Consider the following 27,390-nt stretch of genomic DNA (forward strand, 5'->3'; position numbering starts at 1 on the left):
AGCGATACATAATACCGAATACGATGAGCTATTCCAATTTATATTATTCGTCAGTATATACAAGCTAGTAGGACTATATTACATGGTAGATAAGAAGTTGTTATTCTTTATAGTTTTGATATTTTCCTTTTTTAAATTTATTCTTCTCCATCTCATAAAGTCAGTAGATTTCAATTGATCGCGGTTAGTCTTTGGGTCAAGCATAGTCCATAACCATTCCGGGTATTCTGAGTCTTCTAATGCCACTGGTTCGTCACCTTTATTTCTGAGTTTCAAGTTTAATACTGTTCCTGCAGGACATGTAGAGACGACCTTAGTTTCGTTGCGCAATATAGTAGAGGTAGTTAACCTTCTTGATGTTATTCTGGTGATATTTCTGAACATTATGCTATTACTTCCAGTACAGTTGGTCAAACCTTCTTTGGAACAGTTTGGAAAAATTTTTTTTTGTTGGCGTAAAAATTCAAACCACCCTGAAAATTTTTGACCGATTCATCTCTCTCTTTCTTCTTAAAGTAATTAGCAAACATACAATGCCACCAAAGAAGAAGGGAGCTCAAGAAAAGCCAATTTTGTTAGGTAGACCAGGTAACAACTTGAAGTCTGGGATTGTTGGATTAGCCAATGTCGGTAAATCCACTTTTTTCCAAGCCATCACCCGTTGTCCATTGGGTAACCCTGCCAACTACCCTTTTGCTACCATTGAACCAGAAGAAGCCAGAGTCATTGTCCCATCGCCAAGATTCGACAAATTGGTTGAGTTGTACAAGCCAAAGAGTGAAGTTCCCGCCTTTATGACCGTCTACGATATTGCCGGTTTGACTAAAGGTGCCCATGCCGGTGAAGGGTTGGGTAACAATTTCTTGGCCAACATCAGAGCCGTTGATGCTATTTTCCAAATGGTTAGATGTTTCGATGATGCTGACATCATCCACATCAACGATGAAGTCAACCCAGTGGCTGATTTGGATATCATCAAGGATGAATTGAGATTGAAGGATATCGAATTTGCTCAAAAGCACTTGGAAGGTATTGAAAAGATCACCAAGCGTGGTGGTCAATCCTTGGAAGTCAAGCAAAAGAAGGAAGAAGCTGAATTTGTCAAGAAGATTATTGCCATGTTGGAAGAAGGTAAGAGATTAGCTAACCAAACCTGGACCCAAAAGGAAGTTGAAATCATCAACACCATGTTGTTGTTAACCGCCAAGCCATGTATCTACTTGATCAACTTGTCTGAAAGAGACTATATCAGAAAGAAGAACAAGCACTTGTTGAAGATCAAGGAATGGGTTGACACCAACTCCCCAGGTGACTTGATCATTCCAATTTCCGTCTCCCTCGAAGAAAAATTAGCCAACATGGAAACTGATGACGAAAGAGACGCCTACTGTAAGGAAATCGGTGCTGTTTCTGCTTTGCCAAAGATTATTGTTGCCATGAGACAAAAGTTGGACTTGATTTCTTTCTTCACTGGTGGTCCAGACGAAGTTAGAGAATGGACTATTAGAAGATGGTACACTGCTCCACAAGCCGCTGGTACTATTCACACTGATTTGGAAAGAACCTTCATCTTGGCCCAAGTTATGAAGTATGAGGATTTGGTTGAATTAGGTGACGAAGCTAGTGTTAAGGCTGGTGGTAAATTATACACCAAAGGTAAGGATTATTTTGTTGAAGATGGTGATATTCTTTACATTAAAGCTGGTGAAGGTAAGGCTAGATAATTTACTTGATATTTAATCGATATTTGTAAATATAACTTTGCTGTAGGCGGTGGTGGTAGTAGTAGTAGTAGTAGTCTCTACGTCTGTATTGACACATGGTCGTGCGAGTGTCTAATTTTAGGGGGTGGGGTAATTAAGATATTAACCTTTTACGAATAAGGGGTAACTGGAGACGTAGGAACCTAAATAGATATAGTAGAATGGAAAAGCCAGGTATTTCTGCTGCTGATCTTTCCAAGTTTGCAGATGCGTATTGCTCCGATCTTGAATTTCTAGATGATGACCTTGAACACGAGGAAATGAACCTTGATGAAATCAGAAACCATATACTTCGTAAAGCTAAAAAGAGAGTGATCAAAATAAACAAGACCGAAGACAATAAATACAAGAGATTCTTCATCGACGGTTCCACTGATATTGTCTCGCGCAAAGACGTGCGGAAACCGGCACTTCGCAATCCAGAAGATGTTTATGCACAGATTGATAAGCTAGAGAAACATTTTGCACTGTTGGATCCAATCACCAAGTTAAGATTTGGAGTGGTTGAGACATGCGAACGGAGAGAAATTGAAACTCCGGCTGAAAGAATCTTTTTCGGTGTATATGACAAGAACGAATCCGAAGATTGGTGGCTGGACGAAGAGAATTAGAGATTCAAGACTGGTTCTTGATCTAATTCTATAACTATATAACCTGTCGTGGTATTGATTATGTAAAGTATGTAGATATATTGGTTTATGATTAGTTTGAAAATTAACAGAATGTAGGTGCTAATGGTAGACCTATTGTGTCACTAGACCTAATACCCGGTACTTCCATATTGGGTAGTGAGAACAGACCAGAAAGAAAAATAATGACGTCAGTGTCATTCAAACAATTGGGGGCCACTGCGCAATTTCTTCAATGCTAGGTTGAAAACACGTACCTGGATAGCCCATGGCTACACCAATAACGAGAACTTACCCCTGTCAAGCCGGAGCCAAGGCATCAAATCTTGTTGCGCCAAGACAACGACGTTTTTTTTCTTCTCTGTCTCTGCACCTGGGCTTAAAATTGCAGCCGTCGCACGCTATCAGTAAGCCCGCCCACGCAGATTCACTACCACAAAAACCTAAAATTTTTCCAACAGGGCTTGGATAAATTGGGCCCACGGATCTAGGCTTAGTTCAGAAAGCAAACAGTTGACCTCAAATCTGGACATTTTCTTTCACATCTTTTTCTTTCTATGTCATAGACTGGTTGCTTTACTATGAGATGGAAACTTTCCTATAGGCGAATACTATACTGTACTTTGCTTGCACTAGTGTGCTACTTCATATCTCAACAAACGAAAATCTCACGAATAAATTTGGCAAATTTAATCACTTATGATTCACTTGCAGACCACAGTCGACAAGTACGAAGCAAAATTCATTATACCAACTATTTATATTCCGACTACGATAAGTTTATCAAGCTTTACAATAATGATGTTGACACGGTTAAAACAGCACCTTTAGATGACAAATGTCCTACGTTTTTCAACCAATTTCTCGCTGAGAACCCAGATTGGACTTTCCCAATATACAATTTGGCACACAGTAGAATTGTCAAATCTATAGACGACAAGGAAAAATTCGTCAGGGACAAGAAACCCACCCTTAAAGAAACAGGAAGAAAGTTGACGGAGAAACTCGAAGAAGAATATTCCAAGGCTGTAAACGTCACCATGGAAATACTGCAAATCATGGCCGATACCGCCAGTTTAATGAGAGTCTATGGCAAATGTTTCCTAGACAAACCACAAAATAAACTCTACAATCAACTCACAGAATTATTCTTTCCATTCTTGACAAATCATCTACCCATGTTTGAAGTTGTTACTCAATCGGGAACCATAGATATCCCCGATAACACCTGGCCGATATTTGACAAGAACAACAAACTTTTAAACAAGAAACCAATGAAAACTGATAATATTATTTCAACCATAGTACAAAACGTTCAAGGAAAGGGAATAGTTATATCCGGTGGTAATGCACATACCCGTGATATCATGAGGTTGATTCGAGTATTGCGAGCATTGAACAACCAATACCCTATACAAATTGTGCATCTGGATTTAAACGAAAAATCAAAGAGATATATCGAGGCAGTAGCAATATCCGAGATTGACTTCCTCCTTGATCCTAAGACTTCCGAGTACAAGTATTTGAAACATATTGATTTATTGAACGGACATCAGGAATACGGGTCAAAATACCCAAAACAGGATATAACTTTTGTCCATATTAAACCATGTATTAATCGAAACCACAAGAACTCATTTCCAGGTTATTCAAACAAATTGCTAGCCTTGTTGTTTACTACGTTTGAGGAAGTTATCATGCTTGACGCAGATACTGTACCTCTCGTGCCTACCGATACTTTCTTCAAATCTAAACAATATAAATCTTCAGGAGCTTACTTCTTCCAAGATCGGACATTACGTGATTATAACGAGTTTTTTGAAACTAATTTCATGTCCAGTTTATTTCCGGTTAATGAAGTATCCTTGGACTCTTTATTCAATATTACCAGGGTTACAAATAAAACCTTGAATAACAGGTACATGACAGGTTGGAGACATTATCAAGAAGCAGGGGTAGTTGCCATAAACAAGCGACAACACTACTTGGGGTTACTCATGACATTACCGTTATCACTTTGGAAAGAACCGGTTAAATCTATGATTTGGGGAGACAAGGAGATGTATTGGGCTGGTCTTTCCATGGCTGGAGATGAAAATTACGAGTTTAATCCCAATGCAGCTGCATCGGTGGGACAACTCACAACTGATCCCAAACGAAAGTTCTATCCCAGCTCGGATACACCTGAGTTATGTTCTTCCCATCCCGGTCACATCAATGAAGAAGGAAAACTACTCTGGATCAACTCTGGATTTGCATACTGTAAGAAAAACGGGTATTATCGGGATAAATTCAAATTCCCATACGTGACGTTTGAAGTTATCGAGCTTTCACAACTATACGAATCACCAATTCGAATTACGGATGCAATTGTTCCTCCTGATTTACCAAGATATAGACAACCTGGATCGCCCATTGACACCGCCTACGAAACTAGTTTCCGTCAATCGTGGAAATTGAGACCTAAGGACATAGACGAAATCAATAACGATAAACCCAAAGAAGAACACGTCAAGGTAATTGAAGAATGGGGACCGCAAAGGGGATGGGTCAAGAATGATATCTGTCTGGGGTATTACTATTGTGCTTATAGCGAAGTTGATAGTTATTTTGATGCTGGCGAGAAAGATATGGGGAAGGTGTACCAGTTTAATGATAATGATAAGAAAATGTTTGATTATTTAGGCAAGGTTTGGCATACTGGTGGTACGAGAAGGTATTTGCAAGTTTCCACACAGGGTTAGATAGGAAGTTAATAGACAATACATGTATTATATATATGCAAAGCATAACATAGTAATTGTTTTTTTTTTTGCAGACTATGGTTGCAAAAAAAAAGGTTATGAGAATTCCTGGGTAGGTCTTAAAGTGGTTTTGCATACCTTAGTCTTCATACACAAGAGAATTGCAAATGATACGCTGTGTAATTGCTATTTAACTTAAGTTTGCACTATTTAAATAGCTCAGAGACCACATATAATGATTGGACATTTCCTTATGCGAGGTGAGATAGTCTGTAGTCATTCCATGCCATCATGTTAGATGTTCCTACAGATTGTATGAGAGGTACGAGAGTGATTCCAAGGGATAATTTTCTTCCAAAACTCTTACAAAGATAGTCTTGGTAGTATAAATACCCAAATACAGCCGATCTAGGGATATATAATCAAATTCAGTCTATTCAAACATTTGTTTGACTTTTTGGGCACTGGAGTATAACGTAGCAAACAGTTTCAATATTAAATTCACTTCAAGAACACTATATGCAAATGAATTAGTGAAGTTGCTTGATTCCTTTGTTCCTGATCACTACTTTAATTCGAAGGAATGAGGAAAGTTTTACACTGCAAATTTTAAGTATTATAGAAAATTATGACAATATAATTACAGTGAAAGTAATACCTACACATTCATAAATGTCTAATAATGTCCATTAAATATAAACATCTATATCATATACCATACCATTAAATGATCCATATAAAAATAATAATAAATAATAAATTAAATCTTGAATCCGTTCTCCCTGCAGAACTCTTCAATGTATTCGACGTTATTAATATCGCCAGCCTCTTTCAAAGTAGCATACATCTCGCCCAACACTTCTTTCTTTTGCTTAATGTCAAACAATCTCACTTCCATAAAGTAGAAATTGAGAATGTCCGTAAACTTACCACCATTGATCAATCTACGCACCATTAAACCAAGCATGTCAACATTGTTTTTAATCAACTTAAGGATTTGGAAGAAATGTGATACTTCCAAAGTATCTAAGTCAATCAATTTCATGAACTTGAGAATTTTATTGTACTTGTTCATTACAGGATATTGTGCCGATATTTTAATCAAATTGTCAAACATGGATGTCACAAATTCCGATTCACGTCCACGAACTAAACTATGATTCGCATCATAAAGTTGCTTCATATAGGCTAAACTGTCTGATGACAAGATCGAAATGGCCAAATGGTTAATACTCTTGATAGAACTAGTTACATTTAGTCCACTTGAAGTACGAACGCAGTTCACTAACTTGGTGTATGCAATCAACTCTTCAATTTCGGGACTTGCGTGAGCATACTTTGCAAATTGAGAAAGAATTAAGTGAATCGATTCGGGTGTGTTCAACTTGAGATTGTATTTGATTAATAATTCGAGCAACTTGACATTGCCTGCTTTGATAAATTTCAATGAGCGTTGGAAGTCTGTTTGAAACCTGGTAATTTGAGATAAATCAGCTTCAAGCAAAAGCAACGAAACCTCAGGACCAGTCAACTTATACTTATCAACAATTTCAATAACTTCAGCCGACATATCCTTACTTAATAAATATTCCAAATAGGCAACAACCCATTTCTGGTCCTTAGTATTCCCATATAAACTTGCAAAATATCCTTCTTGGCCCAATACTTTCTTCAGTTTACCTTGGGTGATTTTTGCACATGATTTAAATAATTTAGTCAATAAATTAGTGTCATAAACATTGTGCTCTTTCAAATACAAAGCAACATGATAGTTAATCAAGGCGATATCAAAATCAACTATTTGCTCCATTAATTCAATGGCATCTTCTTTGTTACACATCCAAATTCTGCTAATGAATTGATCAATTTTGATTTGGGATTGGTTGAGCAACACTTCTTGCAAGAAATTAAAGTTGATGATTATTCTCCAAGTACTTGTCTGAAACTTATAGAGTGCGTTCCTTTGGTGAAATAATTCAAGGAATTTAGCAACACCTTTTTCATAATTAATATTCAACAACATGCTTAAATCTAAATCACATTGTAACACATCTTTTTCCGTTGGAGCTGTAACACCAGCAAGCTCAATTCCCAAATGATGACAAGCGTCAATGACGGTTGAAGTTGGGTTGGTCAATTGTGGCCCAATATTAGCAAAATTGGCCTTCAATTCACGTTTAAATTCATTTACTTCATCACTCAATTCCATGTAATAGTTGTGGGCATCTTCAAATTGATTAATCAACAATGCTTGGAATTCGGCGATTTTGGCAACTAACTCAGCATCTTGACCGGAATAGTTCATCAATTGACGAGAAATGACAACAAGACCATAAAGGTTGTCTGTTTGCATGTCCATCATATTAACACTCTTGATAACCAAGGGAGAGTTCATGAGTAATTTGACATTATAATCAACAACACCTTGAACTGCCAATTTGTTATGTTGCAATTCCGCAGGAACATTAATCATCAAATAAATGACAAATTGACAGAGGAAATCATTCAAATCGATGGAATTGACTTGATAGTGTAAAGCTTGTGATTCCATCAAGTTCCAAAGCAAGCCAAAGTAGTATTGGTTGAAATATTCACCTTGTTGCTTGTTGTAAATGACTCCATTGTACAAGTAATTTAACACCTTTTGCAAAATCTCCATATCTCCAATCAAGTGATTCTTCAACATTATTTCCTTGATTAATTGGAATGTACGTTCATGGTCACCACGAGCCAATGTGATGGAAAGTAATAAATCACGACATGACAACTTGGTTTGTTTCATCATTTCCACAGTAGTAGTATCTTGGAAATCCTTTCTGATGGCAACGTGGTCGTACAACCTCCATAAAGTAGCATACACATCATCGTTTACTAATGCATGTTGTCCATATTGGCAAATTATATAGTTGTAGAAGGAAACAGGTAACTCGGGAAGATAAGGAATGGAACTAAATCTCAAAAATAATTCGTACCCTCTGTTGACATCAGTATGAGCAATCACTGCTTGAAGGAATGAGGCAATCAAGTTTCCAATTTGGGCTTTGGTTGGTCTTACATCAAATTGTAAGGATTCCTTATAGTCGAGTAAAATATCATCCAAGAATTGACTAGCCTTGTTCATGTGATTGTTGTAGATTAAGCTAGTAACAACTGCTTCATAAACTTTGAATTCGTTTCCTTCTACATCTTCTAAATTCTTGTACTTGTCGTACGCTGACTCTATAATGGAATAAATCTCTTTACCAGGAAGTAAGTTGAACTTGGTGAAATATTTAGAAATCTCAATCACTGACAAGTAGTAGTTCTTGTCGGCAACTTCAACTGATTGAATTAAAGGAATGAACGGCTTGAGAACAGATTCGGTGATTAATTCAGGGTAGTTGCCAATAACTTGGAACAACTTAGGCAACAAAGCTCGCAAATCCAATTGGTTAGAAATTGAATGAAACAATTCAATTGTAATTTGAACAAATTCTTGAGACTTCTTTTGTATTTCTTGATACTGTAATGGATTTGAAGTTGGCAATGCCACGCATTTCAAGCTTGAATCTAATAATGAATCAACCACTAAATTGTATGTGCTCTTGTTTGGTTTCAACCCAGTTGAAAGGATGTCTTGATACACGGTTAATAAGTTGGTCAATTTGCTTTCAATAGCTTGTAATGTGGATTCACCATCGAGGCTTCTACGGACAATTGATTCAAGGACAATGTTGTACAATTCAACAGTGGGTAATGCTAATTCGTTTCGCTTTATTGCTTGGTAAAGAGGGTAGATGATATTCAAATCTTGCGGTTGTTTAAAGTTGTTGAATGCAGATGTGATGTTGTCGATTTGGGTTTGTAAAAAGTGTGCTTCAAATTGTGGTTCGACGGGTTTGGATTGAGTAGTGTGGATATTCTTGACGAATTCAACTATGCTGGGAACTTTTATGTGGTCATAATTCTTCCTAGGTGCTGTGGATGTGAATGTAGTGTGTGTGGAGTAGAAACGTTGTGACGTAGATGCAAAAGGGTTGTTACTGGAAAGCAATCCAGATACATAAGTGCTGGTTGAACTTGCTGGACTCATTGATGCTGCAGCGGGTGTGACGAATGCGGGAGCGACTTCTTTGCCGACTTTGAAGTTCAAAGATGCAATCATGGTGGATGAAAACTTCTTTATGTTTTCAAATTGAGAATCAATGAGACTGGACAGGAGGGCTGTGAATCCAAGAATGAGCAATTTGAAATGACCATGGCAATGATGGCCACGTCTAAAGTGGTGACGACCGTAACTGCCGCGCTGTTGCTGTTGTTGTTGCTGCTGCTGCTGTCTGTAAGTAATTCTGTCTACCTGAGCCATGTGCTTCATGATATAATATCTAATATAGCGTTGATATTCCCGTTGTTGTTTTCTGCGTTCAGCGTCGTGATGGTACATTGTGTAGTATAAACCATAGTGGCCGTTGGATATGGTTAAGAACCTTCTTTGTCTTGTAGAACAGTATTTCTTCCACCACCAGTTGCTGTGAAATCTTTGGTACTTGATAACATTGTTGTAGTAGTAACTGGACTTGAAATAGGGATACGATGATTGGAAGAACTGTAATTTGATTTCAGGTTTGGCGGAGTATTTAGCCATGCGTATTATAGAAAAGAAAACCATGATCAGATGCAAGTGGGTGTGTGATATAAATGGTTAAGTTACTTGCTGCTGTGTTTTTGTTGAGTTAACAGTACATATGAAAGTGGATGTGTATGTATGCAGGAATTAATAGTTAGAATTGGGAATGTAGTTTGTGGTATTTGAATAGTTCAGTTAATGCCCTTACTGGCAACACGATTGTGGTTGTAAAAAAAAAGAGAAGAGAGAGAGGAAGGGAAAACAAAGGAGCATAAAAAGTAGAGCAGGAAACGAACCAGAGAGAAAGCGAATAGAAAAAAAAAAAATAAAATAAAAATAAAAAAATTACAAAGGGGTCTGAAAACAAAGGCCATTTTTTTCTTTTCTTATTGAGGAGTAAGTTATTGACTAAAGATAGTAGAGAGGGGGGTAAGCAAATGTAAACGAATTCTACATGCGATTTGCCACCGGCTGTACTAGCACTTATTTACTATAACTTGTTGTTTGTTACTATAGTTTTCTACTAACCATCTATAAAACTGCTTTTCGCACTGAGTCATTAAGGAATAACTTTGTACCATTTTACTGACATAAATTGGCCAATGAACGGGCGAGGAAATGTGGTGCGGTTCACTGCGGGCGCCGAGCCCAGGGGAAGAAATCGGAACTCCTAAAAAAAGAAAGAAAATACGGATCAGATTTTTAAACCTAATTTTTTTTTTTGTTTTTCTCTCGCGATTAAATCCGATTTTTGTTTATCTTTGGTTCGGAGTTCCGATCGTACGATTCGGGTCAACCTCTGACGAGCGGGTTCCATTGGTTTATATTTATGTAGTCTAAAGTTGACATTTCTCAAATGTATCTACAATTGTGTAAAACTAACGGAAAGGGCAATAATCTGAGTAAGAACGTCTGTCAAGATACAGTGAATGCATGCACATTCTGGTAGGATAAAGTATCTAGACGAACCATATGAATGTAAAACAAATATCGTTCCTTGACTCATTTATGTGGGTTATTGGTTCGCCTGCAGTCTAAATTCACTTGCATTAGACGAGTTTATCTGGCTCCGCGGTTATTCACATCTGCGGTTTGGTGACTCGATCGAACTTGCTTGGCTGCAAAATTGGTTTTTTTCTTATTTCTTCCGTTCTCAAAAGCTTATCCGATGGTTGTAACAACGCTTGTGCAACCTTGGCAAGGGCTTCAGCAAAGATCAATCGTGGAACCATCGTGGAACCGTCGTGGAACCGTTGTGGAACCATCGCTCAGCATGTTTGCAAAACGTTCAAACCCGAGACATTTACAACTGCGGTACTTTTAAATCTTAGGTTAACTGTCACTACATGTGCAAATGCAAGAATCTTTTGAATGTGCATAAATGTACTGTTCTATAATATCTACAAACGTTAATGCTCAATCAATGATAATTCCAACGCTCTTCGTAGCTCTTCATCGATTTCTTCATCATTTAGCATCGCGTGTTGACTGCTACTCATTTCAACCGGCCCATTGATTATCTGATCTACGATTTTCTTGTTCTCCTCTTCTTGCTTCGACAATTCGATTGCTAATAGCAAATCTTCATCAAGTGCCTGCTCAACTTCTTGCTCTCGCCTTTGCTCTTCATAATCTTCTCCTACTCCTCCTTCTTCTTCTTCTAGCTGGCTGACATCACCAGTACTGTTGTGATAACTTTCACTTATAGCCAACGCAATCGACAATTCTTCATCTTCATCATCATAGAGTGTTCCGTTATACTTGTCCAACAAAGCTTGTTTCATCCTCTGCTGGTATTGCTGAGTGTGATATTCGTCCATTCCTTCCTGGATTTTCTTTTTCGATTCGTGTTTACTATGAATACCCAAATTTACCAGTTTTTGCTTTTTCGGCTTATTTACAGTATCCGGTTGCAAATCTCCAAATTGAAAGTATTGTACAGTATCACCACAAACAATCACCCCATTACAATCCAACTGATTGGGGTTTAACTTGATGTATACATCACCAATAAGACGATCGTGCATGTGTTCAAACTTCTTTGGAAACTTGAGCGATATCTCACGAAGATACTTCCCGGTGTACACGTCATATATATTACAAAGACCATTGTAACCACACACCGCAAGCACAGTACTTGTAACAGCTACATCAACCACAAATGGTAGATCGCGTTGTACTATGGCATCGTGTATCATTGGTGAATATTTCATATAATTTAATGATGGCTGTATGTGTACGATTGGTTCGATTTCTCGACTGTCATCACGTATGTTCCATATAATCACACTCTCATCAGCAAGAAGATTGACATAAAGTAACCCATCTCCGCCGATTATGCTTCTATTTCGGCTCGCTAGTAGTTTAGATTCAGAACATGTTTGTAGGTACGATTTAACAATCGGCACATTTACATGTAATTGTCGCTCTATTCCTGTTTCAAAATTGAACACTTTGATGTTTGTGTCGTAGCATAGTATAATGTTCTTGTCGGAATAATCAATGTCTAATTTGTTTTTGTAGTGAATTAGATGGTCGTAATAACTTGCAGTGTTTGGGTCTTGAGTGTTTACAATGGTAAACCCCATATCATATTCTTTCAATATTTCCAACTTCTGGTAGTCTATAATAACAACTCTTTTGTCAGTGTTTAATATTATGTATTTCTGGAAATCGGACAAAACATTGTAAACAACCTCTTGTTCAAATTGAAACTGTCTCACGAGTTTTCCTTGAAAATTCCAGCACTTTAAATCGCCCTTGTACCCACCACTGATTGCATCAACTTTACTCTTGAACTTATCAGGATAGTCATTCATGCAAACACACATTATGGGAGAATCGCTGGGTTCTCCAAACACTTGATAGCTTGAACGGCTGGTGACCGAAGTCAGAGTTACCAAATTTTTCAAATGAACTTCTCCGTTTAGTTTCCCCGTCAATAAATAATTTCCATTCATGCACAGAGAAGTAATATTTAGGTTTGATCCACCCGGTATAAAGCTTTGATTCTTGCCGCTGTGCAAGTTCCCCAGGGTAATGTTGCCATGGCGCTTCAGGAAAATCATAATTCTATCCTGTTTGAAATCGCATCTTGTCAAGTCATTAAACCTGTACTCGTTATTGATCAACTGGTAGAACGAGTGGGTGGCGTGGCCCTTTTTCCAGTTCTTTGCCACATTCAAACGCATAAAGTATTCAGTCATGCAATTCAGCGACAACGACGGGAAAATCTTGGGTGTGTGAAACTTGTTGGTGAATGCATTAGTCCATGTTTCGCGATCGTTTATGACAAAGTTCCATTTCTTGCACACTAGTCTCATTATGTTGAGATACACGGGATCAAGTTCGGAAAAGATAGCAATGAGTAATTCAATGGGGAGATCATTGATATTTAGCTTATTTTCCACCACACTCGACTTCTCCACTGGGGGTACTTTGGTGATTGTGTTCCCCAATACATCCCTTTCTTCTGTATGATCTTCCATTTGCTTGCAACCACAAAGGAAGGAGTTGTGATGATATTGGTCATTTGCCTTTGCTAATTTTTTTGCTAAGTGTTGCGTGGGGGAGCGCGTACACCACGTTTTTTACACATGTTGGAAGTGTGTGCGATGACCTTCCCAGTTAGGAAGTCGACGTTTGCTTTCCCTTAAGAAAGCTCCAAGCCACAGCAGAGTCAAAGAGAGTTAATCGTAGAGGAGCCAGCTTGGTAAGAGGGGAAGAGTGTTTCTAGCGAGCAACAGACAATGCTGTATGTGTGACATAATGCTGGTAAGCACGGTCTACTGGCGCAGCTGTACGTCGGACGAAGGAGCAAATCTACAGAAAGCTGATATGCACCATGGCAACGGATGGCCGTCTTTTTATGAGCGTCATCGACACTGGTGTGTTTGGTATCGTTGTGCTTGGTATTGTTGTGCTTGGTATGGTTGTGCTTCCATTTGAGCCCAGTCCAGTCTTTCGCAGCATCTTCTCTCGTCAGACAGACAATTCCGACAGCATGAAAAAAAAAAAAATGTCGTCCGCAAAAAAATTTTTCAACCCCAAATTTTTTACATCCATCCGACTTCCTTCTTTCATACTCCCCCAAACTAATATCCCTACCTCTTCAACAATGTCTTCTGGGGAACCACAAGCAGAAGTTGAAGAACAACAAGTTGCCGTTAAGGAACTTGCCTTAAAGGTTCAATTACCCCATTTCTTAACTACTGAAACCTTAACTTTACCTTCGGCTTATGAAGAAAGTTTAGCTGACTTGAAACAATCATTGAGCATTATTCCTTTGTCTCGTAACTTGACCAGTTACACTATTGTTATTAATGGTGTCGACGTAACCGCTCACTTTGACGATTTGTCTACTTTTGCTCAAATCATCGAAGAATTAGGTTTGGCCGATGTCGAAGAATTGAACGTTGAAATCAAGGAAAAGGCTTACAACTTGGCTGCTGTCTATGACCAAATCAGTAGATTCAGAGAAGTTATCGGATTGCACTACATTGACCGTATCTCCCACGATTTCGGTGTTGCTGCTGGTGTTTCTAAGTTTAACAACATTGAACTTGATGATGTCAAGCCAAAGGAAGACAAAGCCGAACAAAAGCCCGAACAAGAAGAAGAAGCTGCCAACGAAGTTCAACTTCCTGCCGAAGAATTGACCAAGATCGCCGAATTCGCCGAAACTGTTTCCATGAAGTCTTTCTCGGGTAAGTTCGTCGATGCCACCGACTTTGACAAGGTTAACGACGCCTTGAAAGTTCCAATCAAGTCGTTGAGTGTTTCTCAATGGTCCCCTGTCCCACCTTTCCAAAAGAACAAGGGCGACTTGCTCTACTTGTCCTTGCAAACTTTGGAACACGAGACTTTCAACATTACTTGTCACTTCTCCGGTTTCTTTGTCAACAAATCTTCCACCGTTAACTTCAATCCTGAAATCAAGGTCAATGAAAAGGGTAAATTCTTCAAGTCATTCTTGTTGTACGACTTAGTTTCCTCCTTATCTCCAAGTTTCGCCAAGACTATTGAGGAAAATGAAATTAACTTATCGTCAGCTACCCAACATCCAGAAACTTACTTGTTGCCAAACAACTCATACTTGGCCTACCCATGGTTGGTCAACACCACCACCGCCAACAAGAACTTCCCCGATGTTTCCCGTTCCCAACTCCCTCTCATCTCCAACGGGGTTGACGGGTCCGACTATGTCAAGGACTGGAACAGTGACATTCAAGCCATTAAGGAATTGCCAACCACTTCCATCCAAGAACGTATCTTGCGTGAAAAGTTGATCCACAAGTCCATCTTTGACTTCAACAAGACTGCTACTGAAACCGCCATTAACATCATCAAGGGTAACTTGACCCCAATGAACCCTACTGAGGAAGAAGACAAGCACATTTACTTGAAGAATGGTATTTTCTACTCCACTGGTGCCACTACTGTTGACACTTTCCAAGCTACCGGTGGTGAAGAAGCTTCTCGTTATATTGCCGCCAAGGATTTGGCAGGTGTTAAAGTCATGAACAGTCGTGACGTTAGAGGTATTTACAATTTAGTCACTTGTATCGTTGATTACATGGGTAAGAGAATTGTCTGTCAAGCGCCTGTCCCAGGTGTCTTGGATCCTGCCCCTGAAGATGAGGAAGAAAGTGGTGAAAAGGTTGTCTACGGGTTATCCACTGATGCCAATAAGATTCTTGAAGATGCATCCTTCACTGAACCTCTTAAGCAAGTTGCTGATGTGTTCCATTTGAAACCTCACACTGTTGAACTTTCTCCTGAAGTCAAGTCCAAGGGTGAATTGGTTGTTTCTAAGGACTCCAAGGGTTTGAAAGGTACCGATGGTCGTAAGTATGTTATTGACTTGTACAGAACTACTCCTCGTGATATTGAATTCACCGAACAACATTTCGACCCATCCAGCCCTCAATCTTATCCCCATGGAGAAGCTTTAGTTCGTCATGAAGCCGTTACAGAATGGTGGAAACGCAAGATTGCTCCATTGATCAAGGCCGCCGCCGAAAAAGCTGAGGCTGAAGGTGACAAGACTGAGCCTGTTTTGCCAACTGAACAAGTTGTGTTCAACCCAGATGCATTCTCCACTGATACTGAATCTGATGAAGATAGAGCAACTGTGAGGGAGATTTCTAAGTTCATTAAGGAACACTTGGTTGAAGAATTCTTGAATGACGTCAGTTCGCAATTGGTTCCATTTGATGGTAAGCAATTGACAGAAATGTTGCATAGAGCCGGTATCAGTATGAGATACTTGGGTTTCATTGCTGAAAGAATTATCGCCAAGAAGGAAGAGTTTGTTGCTAAGGAAGCTGAAACCATCAAGGCTAATGAAGAAGCAGTGAAGGCCAAGAAGGAAGAAGAAGCCAAGAAGAAGGAAGAAGAGGCTAAGAAGGCTGAAGAAGAGGCTAAAGAGGAAGCTAAGGAAGAAAAGAAGGAAGCTGAAGAAGAAAAGGAAGATGAAGAGGAACCATCCAAGGCCACTTATGAACCTATTGTTGCTAATTTGAATGTTCTTTACACCATCATTGTTCGTGAAATCGTGGCCCGTTCATCTAAGCATATCTTGAGACAATTGACTACCGGATTGCCAACTTACTTGGTTCCATTTGCTGTTGCTCACTTCCACAACTGTTTGTTGGGTAGTGCCATCACTTCTACTCCTTCTGTGGAAATTGATCCAGTTTACCGTGATTTTTACCCTGAATCTGCATTTGAATTCACCAAATTGACCACTGATGCTGTGTTACAATTGATTCAAACTGAAGCGTTGGTTAGATTTAGATACACTTTACCTTCTGACTGGAACAGTACCATTCGTGCTCCTCAATTATTGAGAGAAATTGCTCACAAGTTTGGTATTCAATGGAAGTCTCAGCAATATGCCTTCACTAAGGAAGATTTTGATGCGCAAGCTCAAGATTTCAAGGTTTCAACCATCGAAACCAAGTCCAAGAAGAAGGCCAAGAAGTCATCTCCAACCATTGTCGAAAAGACCGTGGCTCGTTCTTCAACTTTTATCGCTGATGATATCGTTAACTTTGTTCCATTAGTCAAGGATTCTTCCAGCAAGTCTAGTCTTATTGAAGAAATCTTCCTTAGTGCCCGTGCCCATATTGCCGCTGGTGGTAAGGACAGAGAAACTGGTATTGCTTTAATCAATGAACTTGTTGGCATTCAAGAAAACATTTATGGTAAAGTCAATGCTGAAACTGCCAGATTCTACACTTTGGTTGCGCAAATGTATCAACAATTAGGGTACGAAGTTGAAGCTGCCATTCTCGGTCGTAAAGCCATTGTTTTGTGTGAACGTACCACTGGGTTTGACTCGGCTGATACCATCACCGCTTACATGAATGCTGCCTACTATGAAGCTGGTAATGATCAAACTTTGAACTCATTGAAGATATACAAGCACGCCATGCAAACCTGGGCCAGTGTATACGGAAAGGATCACCCAACTTTGATCAACACTTTGACCAACTCCAGTGAAGCCATGATGAGAATCAAGGCATACCCCGCCGCCACCCAATTCCTTGAAGAAGCTCTTGAATTATCGGTTGCTGTTAATGGTAATGTTTCTGAAATTACTGGTATCATCTATTTCCGTCTTGCCAACTTGTTGGTTTCCATTAACAAGTTTAAGGAATCTCGTGATTTGTACGTTATTGCCCATGATATCTTCCAAAAGTTGTTGGGTCCGGATGATTCCTTGACCAAGCAAGCTTCTAGATACACCGGCAGTGTCAACATGTACATTGAGTACATGAATGCAAAGAGTCAAGAAGCTAAGAAGCAAGCTGCTGCTGTTGCCGCCGCCACTGCCAAGTCTGCTTCTAAAGTCAAGGTCCCAGGTGTTTCTGCCACTACTGCTGCCTCAAAGAAGAAAGCTGGTAAGAAACATCAAGTTCCTCAACCAGATCCAGAAATTGCCAGCAAGTCCATTGATGATATTTTGAAGTTTATTGAAGGTGGTAACCAGCCAAAGAAGGGAAAGAAGGGTTCCAAGAAAAAGTAAATTTGTTTATAATATATGTACATAGCAAAGTAAACTATTTATAAGTCTATTAATGGGTGTGGTCATGATGGTCGTGACTGTGTGTATGGTCGTGAGTGTGTTCATGCTCATGGGTGTGCTCATCTTCTAGTTGATCAACTTCTTTGAACTGGATGAATATGTTTCTGACAAACTTGTCATCTTCTTTAATCAACGCCAGTAATTGTTCCTCATACTTGTTCAACATTTTCAAATCAATACCCTTGACATCGGTGTGAAGCACCATCCGGATATTTGTATTGGCACCACTGGACAACACCGACAATTGTGCCAACTTAAACTTGTTCAACTCTTCATTACTTAATAGTTCCTGGCGCACAATCTCATCAATTTTGTCATACAATTCACTTCCTGGCTTTTCACCACGGTCAATTAACTCAAACCATGCTTCCTTGATGGTATCCCAGCCGGCCTTGATAATCAAGATGGAAACCCCAATCCCACCAACAGAATCTAACCAAGCGACATTGAATAACACTCCTCCGGTGACGGTAAGCAACGCTACTACTGCAGTCAAGGAGTCGATTCTGTGATGCCAGGCATTGGCCACCAACACTTTGGAGTTGGTTTGGTTGGCGACTTTAAGAGTCTCGCGAAAGAGAATTTCCTTGACGATGATAGATGCACCGGCAAGCCAAGCAGCATTGATGTTGGGGACAACTTTATGAGGTCTGAGTTCTGGTTCGGCTAGTCCCGACAAGTGTGAATGGGAGTGCCCATGGTCGCTCGAAGTTAACATGTCGGTGTGTGAATGGGAATGGCCAATGTGGACTTGACTAACGATGTCGTACCAGTATGAAGGCAACACAAACTCGAAAATCAGGATTAATGAAGACCATCCGATGGAAATACCAGCAAAAAGCAAAATGGCACTAACGAGAAACGACCCAATAGATTCGATCTTCCCGTAGCCCAAGGGGAACTTGGTAGGTGTTCCTACTTTAGCCGCGACATTGACCGTGGCAAGCGTGAGGAAGTCGGCAATCATGTCGCCAACGGAATGGATTGCATCGGCTATTAATGCTTGCGAGTGGAAGTATACCCCACCAATTCCCTTGGAAATTGCGAGGCCGACATTGACGAAAAGCCCGATCCAGGTGATCCGGGACGCCGGGGAAGTTTTGTCCAACAAATGTTGGTTGGGCTCATGCAATGAATGATGGTGGTGGTGGAATATAGCGGCACCACTGTGGGAGTGGGTATGCTTGCTCTCCTTGTGTATATGATGGGCATCTGGTTTCTCTTTGGTTGTTGTCGTGTCCATATTGTTTGTCGAGTTCTTTTGATGTGAGATGGAGAATGTCGAAAACAATTGACGCAGAATAGTTGAGAATTGGAATTGAACTGGTTTCAAGTATACGTTTATTCGTACTCGCAGAATGCTACTATGTGTATGCTGAGGTAGCAACCTAAATGTCGTCGAAATCATCATGCGGGAAATAGACCCGGATTTTTCTGTTTGTCTTTTTTTTCTCTGTAATTGGCTTCTCCGAACAACGGCCGAAGGCTTTTTTTGGTGTGGTATTGAATGAAAAGGGGTGGAACGATGGTGTGTCACAGAAGTATACGTTGCCAGGTCTATGAAAGATAATCAAGTAGCCTTGCTTTTATCTTTGAGGTTCATCAGATTGGCGAATGGAAACTGAACTAAGCGGGAAGAAGAAGAGAGTTACAAAATTTCTTCAACTACACAATGTGAAAATTGGTTATGTTTTTTTTTTTTTTCGTTCCGGGGGAAGTACACTACTTACAACAAACTGCATACTCTATTAGTCAAACAATTGCAGAACAACAGAAGTAGTGGTCAGTTCTAGTGGCTCCTTCTCTTGATACTCAGCAACAGCGTGTTGAGCTATTGGATTACTAAGCAATGAAGCCACCTCGTTCTTGTGTTCTTCCTTCTCGGGCTTAATCTTGGGAATCAACTCCTGCATTCGTTTCAACAACCTTGTCTTTTCCTGAGCTTTAAACAAATCATCAGCCAACTTTTTCGTGGGTTTCCGTACATGCATATAGTTACAATGTTCTCCTCTCGAACAAACATCCGTTTCATATGCTCTGCAGTTGGCTTCGGAAAAACTGTCCACGGGTGACAATTCACAATGTACAGGCCTTCCATTGAACCACTCACTGTTCAACTGTTTCATACTCTCACTCGCATCTGTTTCTGACTTGTATCGCACGTAGACATTCCCATTAAGATGATTATTCTCGTTTTCGCAAACCACCAACTGGGAAATCTCACCGGTAGTAGCGAAATGAACAAATATATCTCGATAAAACTGGTCGAATATCTCTTGGATCTGTTTAGGTGTGAGCTCATCTTCAGCGTCGTCGGTGGTGGCGGTTTTAAGTTTGGGGTTTTGATAGAGGTTGGAAAGGAGGAGGGTTCGCGATGTGGTTGGTTTTATGTGCTTCTTGGAACATTTCTCTCCATGCCTACATGCTCCTATCTTGTTATAGAATGCACATGTCACTAGGTTATCTCGTGATTGGTAGTTGTTGTTGTTGTATTGTCTATTCATTGAGTGATGTTGGTGTAGTTGATAATTGTTTTTTTTTATTTATTGTGATATTTTTTTTTTTGCTGTGTCTGCAGATGAGCAGCAGTTGCAAATTTGCGACAGGTCTTGCCAGTATATTACACCTAGTAATTATTCCTAGATTATTACGATAAATTACTTACAAGTATTCCAATATTAATATACATTAAACTCATTACTACAACCTATAAATAAAAAACCCTAACTCTTTTCGTTAGATGTGACATGTTCAACTTTACCATCGATCCCCTCTAATTCATCTTGGTCGGAATACTCAATGTATTCGTCCAAGTTACTCTTTGGACCAACGTACCACTTGTGAGCATCAACCACAAACCAAATAGTAGCCAATAAAAGTGGACCAAAGAATACTAATGCGGTCCAGTTCATTTCTTCTGGGTTCAAGTCGGCACCTCTCACATATGGGAAACACAAGATTGGAATCATGACAGCCACAAATGCAACGGAGACGAACCCAATTGGAGAACTCCATTTACCAAGACTCCATGGGCCCGGAACAAACTTGTCTCTGGCATAGGTGATTTTAAGCAATGTAGGCATGGTGAAGGAAACGAAACCAGCAATACCACCGACGGAGAAAATGGCACCAATGGCAACATCACCGGCAAACATCAACAACAAAAACAATTGTCCAAGAAACAAGTTGATCCAGACGGCATTGACGGGTGTTTGAGTGAGTGGGAGAACTTGTTTCCACCATCTAGATCCAGGGAACATTCCATCTCTAGAATAAGCGAATGTGACTCTGGATGCAGCAAGCATACAGGAACAACCCATAAAGAAGGATGAGATAATGGTGAGTGCGGTAGCAGCAATCACCAATTTCCCATTCATAATTTGGGCCAAGTATGTAACAAACGGTTGTCCCAAACCTTGTGGATCTTGGGCAATTAAATCAATGTCAACGACAGTATATGCGATAGCAATCATAAATAAGAAACCAATGAGACCACCAACAGTTGAAGTCAAAACAATAGCCTTTGGAGCAGCCACGGCAGCATTGGAACATTCTTCTGATAAATGGAATGGAGAGTCGTAACCAGACATGGCCCAAATAACCCCCAAGAAAGACATAAGCATAGCAATACCGGTAGGCCATTCAGTTTGGTTGTACAATGACCAGGAAATGGCATTAACGTTGAATTTAGTCAATCCCTCTATGTCAGGGTTGAGTTCTTGACGGTTGTTACCGGCGAGAATCATAACAAACACAATGAAAAGGAAAAGAATGTTACAGGTGGTACCAGCAGAATTAAACTTTGCTAACCAGCCAGTGGGCAAGGAACTGATGATACCGTGAACAATTTGGATTCCAAGAGTCAAAGCGTAGATTTCTCCGTTGGTAGGAGTGTATGAAGGATCATTGTATGATCTAAGGGCAAGCATCATGCAGGCACCGGAATAGTTGACCGAGGGAGATGCGGTGATTTGACACATCCAGTTGGACCAACATGTGATCCAGGTCAAGAATGATTGGTATTTAGGTGGGGCTAATCGAGATACGGCGTATGGAGTACCGGATGCAACTGGGAATGCCGAAGCGACTTCTGCCAAACTGAGAGCAACTGATGTGACAAAGATAACAGCAATAATCCAGGGAATAGGAGACATACCAATGACCAATTGTTGGTAGTCAAAACAAGCGGCGATGGAAGGAAGTAAACCCAAGACCGAGAAACTGACAGCAAATACTGACCAAAGAGAAAACTCTCTTTTGAATTCTTGCTTATAACCCATAGCAAGGATAAGGGCTTCGTCCTTGTCTACTTCATGATCGATATTAAGGGTGACATGTTTGTTTGAAAGTATCGACGAGATTCCGAGATCATCGACGTGAACTTGTGATATAACTGGACTGATAGGGTTCAGGTGGATTTTGTCTGTGTTTGATGCAGAAGGTTTCATAGTATTGGCATTTGCTAAAGGTTAACTACTAAGGTACGACACGATCTACAAAGAAGAAATTAATGATTATTTATATCCATCTGGTGGGGGGTGGACCTAATTACGCTAATCAAGTTTTCCATTTCAATTGTTATCTTTTCACCTTAGCCTACTTAATTGGCGGCTAATCTAATAAATTATCACAAAAATTCCATTGTATTTTTTTCTTTTTTTTTGCGAAGCCCAGGTGGATTTTTAATGTCCCCTCTTAATACTGGAGGGTCCCCCCGCTTGAGTGACAATAAAAAATGCCCTATAACAATACAAGACCCCACTCAAACTATACCTTGTAACTGATTCCGGGCTTACCCTGTATTCTATTGCTGTTGCGGATGTGTGAACAACTCTCGATCGGTTGGATCTGCTTGATTTACTGCAAAAACTTAATCCAATATCTGTGGTTATCACATCAATCTTGCGTAATTAATTAATGCGATAACCAAATGCAGTAACTTCGGACACTCATTTACCGCGCCAATCGCCAATTTATTAGATTCCGACAATCCCCCACTCAATTAAAATGGATCTTATTTTTTTGTGCTCTTTGTGTCATTGCACATTTTTTACACATCGGAGAAAGCGCAACGATTTCTTCCTGATCTGGAAATGCGTAATGAGACCTACTTTAAGAAATGCGAGAAAAATGTCCATACAAAGTTCATGTCTTATCAACTTAGCTCCAGATTTCATTGCCAGTTCGAGTAAACTGTGATGCGTAGTTTTTTTTCTGAAACGCAAGAGAAGGATATTGTGGAGTAGGCCGTTTATCGGGTTTATCAATTTTTAGTAATATTTGTTTCGTCTTTGATTTCAGATGGACGTTGTTGATTTTGATATAAAGCTAGAGATGCGCAGCACTGCCAATGTAACATTCTTTTATGCAGATTTTATTTATCTAGTACCCGGTAACGGTGCAGAGAATATATGAGTTATCAATTCTACGCACGGCGGTCTTATCTTTAATATTGAATTTCCGATTATTAACTCAAAAAAAAAAAATTACTGTGTAAGCAAAGCCTCGTTAAAGATTACAAAGAATTTTTTGTTATTACTGGGTATTGTCTAACCCGGAGTGTCTGATACGCGGTAAAGCACAGATATTATTGTGCCTGAAGATCTAGCGCTTGATGGAAGATTAAACTTATCAAAGATAACCTTCTTTGGGTAGATTCCTATTGATGCATAAACAGGCGAGAGGCGCACCCATTGTCAGATCGGATGTTCTAGCTGCAGAAGTGCGCATGGCGTTTACCACGTTAAACCGTTTTTCTTACTTCCAGTTATTGGCAGATCTGATATTACTTTATCAACTAGAATCTTGGAGGTTTAGCAATGATCTTGACTGGATAATGACGAGATGGTAAACTGATATTCTGTTTTTTTCATATAAAGAGCTTAATGTGAATTTCACATGGACATAACGTAGTTTGACTGATTTTTTTTTTTTAGTTTTATACGATTCTATTTCCAGAAATCCCGCTTATATTCTTTCTTATTGTTATCTGCATGAAATATTATATAATATTCTATGTAAGTAATCGGTGGAAAGACTGTTGTAAGGTAAACCCAAGAAAGTTTTCGCAGCAATTTTGACGAAATTATATCAAAATATATAATAAATACCAGCGTAAATCCCGTTTTCACTGTAATAATTGAGGAAACTCGTGAATCAATAATTTGCCCCATTCTAATCACATTAGTCCTTTGCCACACCGAATAGTCTAGTAGATATTATATCTTGCCTGCATAAACCACCTTTGCAATTACCCCGTGCGGCGGTTGTTTACTGCGCACCAAACAAACCACTCTACTTTTTTTTTTTTTCATCTCCACGAAATCTCCGAGGTGGTTTCGTACATCATCACAACACACCGACCATGCTCAAGTCCATAACATTTAGATGGATAGTGCAAATCATACTAACTGTGCTCAACATAGTTGGTCTCTTGTTGTTCTTCCGCGGGTTTTTCCCAAGTAAAGTTGTCCTTCCGGGCCACAATGAGTTCTCTAGCGTTTCTCCGTTCTTGAATCGGGGCAAACCTCAATTCTCCAAGTTTGTACTTATGGTGGTGGACGCCATGCGGTCTGATTTCTGCTATAGTGACACGCATTCCAATTTCCATTTCTTGCACGAGTTGATTAATCAAGGGCATGCGATTCCATTCACGGCGTTTTCCAATCCTCCTACGGTGACATTGCCCCGGCTCAAGGGGATAACTACCGGTGGCACGCCCAATTTCTTGGATGCAATTGTCAATATCAACGATGATAAGCTGGACACATCGCAGGGATTGAACAGCCAGGATTCATGGGTGTATCAGTTTTTGCATGCCGGTAAAAAGATCAACTTCTTTGGCGATGATACGTGGTTGAGGTTATTCCCAGACCAGTTTAGTGAAGTTGATGGCACGAATTCGTTTTTTGTCAGTGATTTCACCGAAGTTGATCATAATGTGACGAGGCATTTGGATAATCAGTTAAGTGGGAATAATTGGGACGGGTTGATTTTGCATTATTTGGGGTTGGACCATATTGGTCATAAAGGTGGCCCTGAGTCAGTATACATGAAATCCAAACAAGAAGAGATGGACCAGGTATTGAAGAGATTGTACACTTATGCTGAAAAGCTGAGAGAGGATATCGTTATTGTACTTATGGGAGACCATGGTATGAATGAGATTGGGAACCACGGAGGTTCGTCCATTGGAGAAACTTCGGCTGCATTAACTTTCATCTCACCTAAATTCAAGCAACCAGGATTGGTTGCCCCCGTGAGCAACGTCAGTGATTTTGCATACTATAACAAGATCAGTCAGATTGACTTGGTTCCTACATTATCTACACTTTTAAATATCCCCATTCCAAAGAACTCGCTTGGGATTATCGCCAGACCTGTGCTTGAACTTTGGCCGGAAAAGGCAAGATTGCCTATCTTGTTGGAGAACTGTAAACAAGTTATGGATTTGTATATTGCAAAATATGATGATCGTACCGAAGTAGTTGAAAAATGGGAGAGCTTAAAAGCAGAATCATCCATTGACAAAGTGTACGAGTTTCTTTCTGACATTCAAGGAGATATGGCTGCTTCTGCTACAAACTATGACTACTCCGATTTGTTCAGCGGAATAGGAATAGTGTTTGGGGTTACGATTGTCACGATAATCATCTTCAACTTTTACTTTTTACGATCTGGAAACAACGATGCAAGGCTAGTCTTCTTTTACCAAATGCTTGTTGTAATTTATGCAATTCATTTCCATGGATCGTCATTAATCGAAGAAGAACACCAACTTTGGTATTTCTTTACTTCAGTAAGTTTAGTCTACCTTGGTTTTGTCTACTTTAAATCGTCGAACTTGGCCTATTTGACATTGATATTTGCAGGAATACGTATAATCAGATCATGGAACAACAGTGGACAAAAGTACTCATCCAAGTACAATATTGGATACTATCTATTAAACTCCAACAGTGCATTACTTTGGACATTAATCACATTGACTTATTTCATCGTGACATTGTCTACCTATGCTCAAGGAGCTTTCGTCAATACATTCACATTCTCCAATACCAACACATTATCAGGCGCTCAGGATTTCGGAAACATGCTTACTTTCATCACATTGTTTGTGGTTGCATCCATGTCGTACCTGTTCAAACTCATGCAATTTTACCTTGATGGAAACGTTTTACCACCGGTGGCTAGGTCGATATTCCTGTGGGCTGTTGATTCATATGGGGTCAAATTGGCCCAGCTTAATGATCATGATGCCAAGATTCAATTGGCAGAAGTATGTGTGAGTTTGTCGCGGATGACAGTAAGTGCAATCTCGTTTGTGCTTTTCATTCGGATAATCGTGGGCAGACTTCGTGGGATCAAATGGGGAACAGCCACAGACGTGACCAATTTGATTACGATGTACCTTATGCATCAATCCAGAGTCGAGAACATTCCCATATTTGCTGTGTTGCTTGTGATTAAGTTTGCGTGGGCCAGGTTCACAGTTGATTTGCTAAAGCGGAAACAGACGTTGAATATCGACCATGACATACTTACTATAACTATTATTACCTTGTGTTTGCAGAATTTGACCTTCTTTAGTATGGGAAACACCAACCTGTTGGCCACCGTCGACTTGTCCAATGCCTACAACGGTATCAAAGCATACGACATCATCCCTGTGGGTGTGCTCACTTTTATCTCCAACTTCCTGGGTCCGGTGTTCTGGTCATTGTCATCGTTGCAAATGTTGTTTGAGCCAAGTAAAGCGGCTTGGGATATCTTTTCCAAGAAACCCATCACCAAGGACTCCATTACGGATTTGATTTTCTTTCCGAAATTGAAAAAGATGATTTTATGGGTCAAGACATTGACGAGCTTGTTGTTTTACAGCGTGGCTGGTGTTAACTTGTTGGGGTCCTGCTTGAATTTGCGATTCCATTTGTTCATCTGGAGTGTGTTCTCTCCCAAGTTGTTATACTTTGGCGTATGGGTGGTGTTGATTAACTTTTTGGTTGATTTAGTGGTTGCTGGGTTGGTTTTACTCGTTATGTGAACTGTACCATTAATGTATATAAATATCTATAAATGACGAAAGTAATCTACTGTAATAATTGATCCCTGTAATGAGGTTGGTTATTGATGAACTTAGCGGCACGTCTATCATTAACGTCCTCTCTCTTCTTTTCTCTAGCCCAGGTTCTCTTCTTGGTGGCGAGTTCCTGTCTGTCCTTCAAGGTCAACATGTGTCTTGTTTCAGCAGCAATGACGGTACCTTGACCCTCGGAGAGGATACGTTCTGGGGCCAAGTTTTGTCTGTAGTATCTCATCATGGAACGATGGCCAATGACGGCACCGGAGGGTAAGATCAACTCGTGGCCGTGTTGAAAAAGGGCATCTTGTTCGGCTGGTGGGAGGGAATCCTCATCGTCGGTGTCATCACCTTCATCGCTTACATCTTCCCAGTCTTCGTCGTTACCTTCTGCCACAGCATCGGCAGCGGCGGCGGCGGCATCTACGTCATCATAAGTAGAAGAAAAGTCGTAAAACTTGGATATTTCAAGCTTTT

At 39.9% G+C, this 27,390-nt stretch overlaps 11 protein-coding genes across 11 annotated transcripts; 5 read left to right on the forward strand and 6 right to left on the reverse strand. All coding sequences in view use genetic code 12, as the record gives it.

The window, feature by feature from the left end:
• Nucleotides 1–22: 22 nt before the first annotated feature.
• Nucleotides 23–412, reverse strand: MRPL37 (mitochondrial 54S ribosomal protein mL54; the record flags this gene model as incomplete). The annotated part of the gene is made up of 1 exon (XM_007372415.1): nt 23–412. The coding sequence occupies one exon, from the start codon at nt 382–384 to the stop codon at nt 79–81; it is 306 nt and encodes a 101-aa protein (XP_007372477.1).
• Nucleotides 413–514: 102 nt separating this feature from the next.
• YBN5 (Obg-like ATPase) lies at nt 515–2,460 on the forward strand (the record flags this gene model as incomplete). The annotated part of the gene is made up of 1 exon (XM_007372416.1): nt 515–2,460. The coding sequence occupies one exon, from the start codon at nt 534–536 to the stop codon at nt 1,722–1,724; it is 1,191 nt and encodes a 396-aa protein (XP_007372478.1).
• On the forward strand, nt 1,925–2,374 carry SPAPADRAFT_48116 (uncharacterized protein; the record flags this gene model as incomplete). Its single annotated transcript, XM_007372417.1, has 1 exon — nt 1,925–2,374. The coding sequence occupies one exon, from the start codon at nt 1,925–1,927 to the stop codon at nt 2,372–2,374; it is 450 nt and encodes a 149-aa protein (XP_007372479.1).
• Nucleotides 2,461–2,973: 513 nt separating the features above from the next.
• MNN15 (putative alpha-1,3-mannosyltransferase) lies at nt 2,974–5,178 on the forward strand (the record flags this gene model as incomplete). The annotated part of the gene is made up of 2 exons (XM_007372418.1): nt 2,974–3,010; nt 3,107–5,178. 2 exons carry the CDS (start codon nt 2,974–2,976, stop codon nt 5,134–5,136), a joined length of 2,067 nt encoding a protein of 688 aa, XP_007372480.1.
• Nucleotides 5,179–5,804: 626 nt separating this feature from the next.
• RPM2 (ribonuclease P) lies at nt 5,805–9,971 on the reverse strand (the record flags this gene model as incomplete). The annotated part of the gene is made up of 1 exon (XM_007372419.1): nt 5,805–9,971. The coding sequence occupies one exon, from the start codon at nt 9,782–9,784 to the stop codon at nt 5,897–5,899; it is 3,888 nt and encodes a 1,295-aa protein (XP_007372481.1).
• Nucleotides 9,972–11,151: 1,180 nt separating this feature from the next.
• On the reverse strand, nt 11,152–13,340 carry SPAPADRAFT_53419 (SCF ubiquitin ligase complex subunit; the record flags this gene model as incomplete). The annotated part of the gene is made up of 2 exons (XM_007372420.1): nt 11,152–13,140; nt 13,323–13,340. 2 exons carry the CDS (start codon nt 13,338–13,340, stop codon nt 11,152–11,154), a joined length of 2,007 nt encoding a protein of 668 aa, XP_007372482.1.
• A 519-nt stretch (nt 13,341–13,859) lies between these two features.
• On the forward strand, nt 13,860–17,774 carry SPAPADRAFT_132663 (translation initiation factor 3 subunit; the record flags this gene model as incomplete). The annotated part of the gene is made up of 1 exon (XM_007372421.1): nt 13,860–17,774. One exon carries the CDS (start codon nt 13,860–13,862, stop codon nt 17,772–17,774), a length of 3,915 nt encoding a protein of 1,304 aa, XP_007372483.1.
• A 49-nt stretch (nt 17,775–17,823) lies between these two features.
• On the reverse strand, nt 17,824–19,077 carry SPAPADRAFT_131543 (uncharacterized protein; the record flags this gene model as incomplete). The annotated part of the gene is made up of 1 exon (XM_007372422.1): nt 17,824–19,077. One exon carries the CDS (start codon nt 19,075–19,077, stop codon nt 17,824–17,826), a length of 1,254 nt encoding a protein of 417 aa, XP_007372484.1.
• A 505-nt stretch (nt 19,078–19,582) lies between these two features.
• On the reverse strand, nt 19,583–20,338 carry SPAPADRAFT_130696 (splicing factor SR family protein; the record flags this gene model as incomplete). The annotated part of the gene is made up of 1 exon (XM_007372423.1): nt 19,583–20,338. One exon carries the CDS (start codon nt 20,336–20,338, stop codon nt 19,583–19,585), a length of 756 nt encoding a protein of 251 aa, XP_007372485.1.
• A 161-nt stretch (nt 20,339–20,499) lies between these two features.
• GPT1 (Gpt1p) lies at nt 20,500–22,309 on the reverse strand (the record flags this gene model as incomplete). Its single annotated transcript, XM_007372424.1, has 1 exon — nt 20,500–22,309. The coding sequence occupies one exon, from the start codon at nt 22,280–22,282 to the stop codon at nt 20,558–20,560; it is 1,725 nt and encodes a 574-aa protein (XP_007372486.1).
• Nucleotides 22,310–24,198: 1,889 nt separating this feature from the next.
• GPI7 (mannose-ethanolamine phosphotransferase) lies at nt 24,199–26,877 on the forward strand (the record flags this gene model as incomplete). Its single annotated transcript, XM_007372425.1, has 1 exon — nt 24,199–26,877. One exon carries the CDS (start codon nt 24,199–24,201, stop codon nt 26,875–26,877), a length of 2,679 nt encoding a protein of 892 aa, XP_007372487.1.
• Between the last annotated feature and the right edge of the window lie 513 nt (nt 26,878–27,390).

This window comes from Spathaspora passalidarum (assembly GCF_000223485.1).
Source record: "Spathaspora passalidarum NRRL Y-27907 unplaced genomic scaffold SPAPAscaffold_1, whole genome shotgun sequence".
NCBI lineage: Eukaryota > Fungi > Ascomycota > Pichiomycetes > Serinales > Debaryomycetaceae > Spathaspora > Spathaspora passalidarum.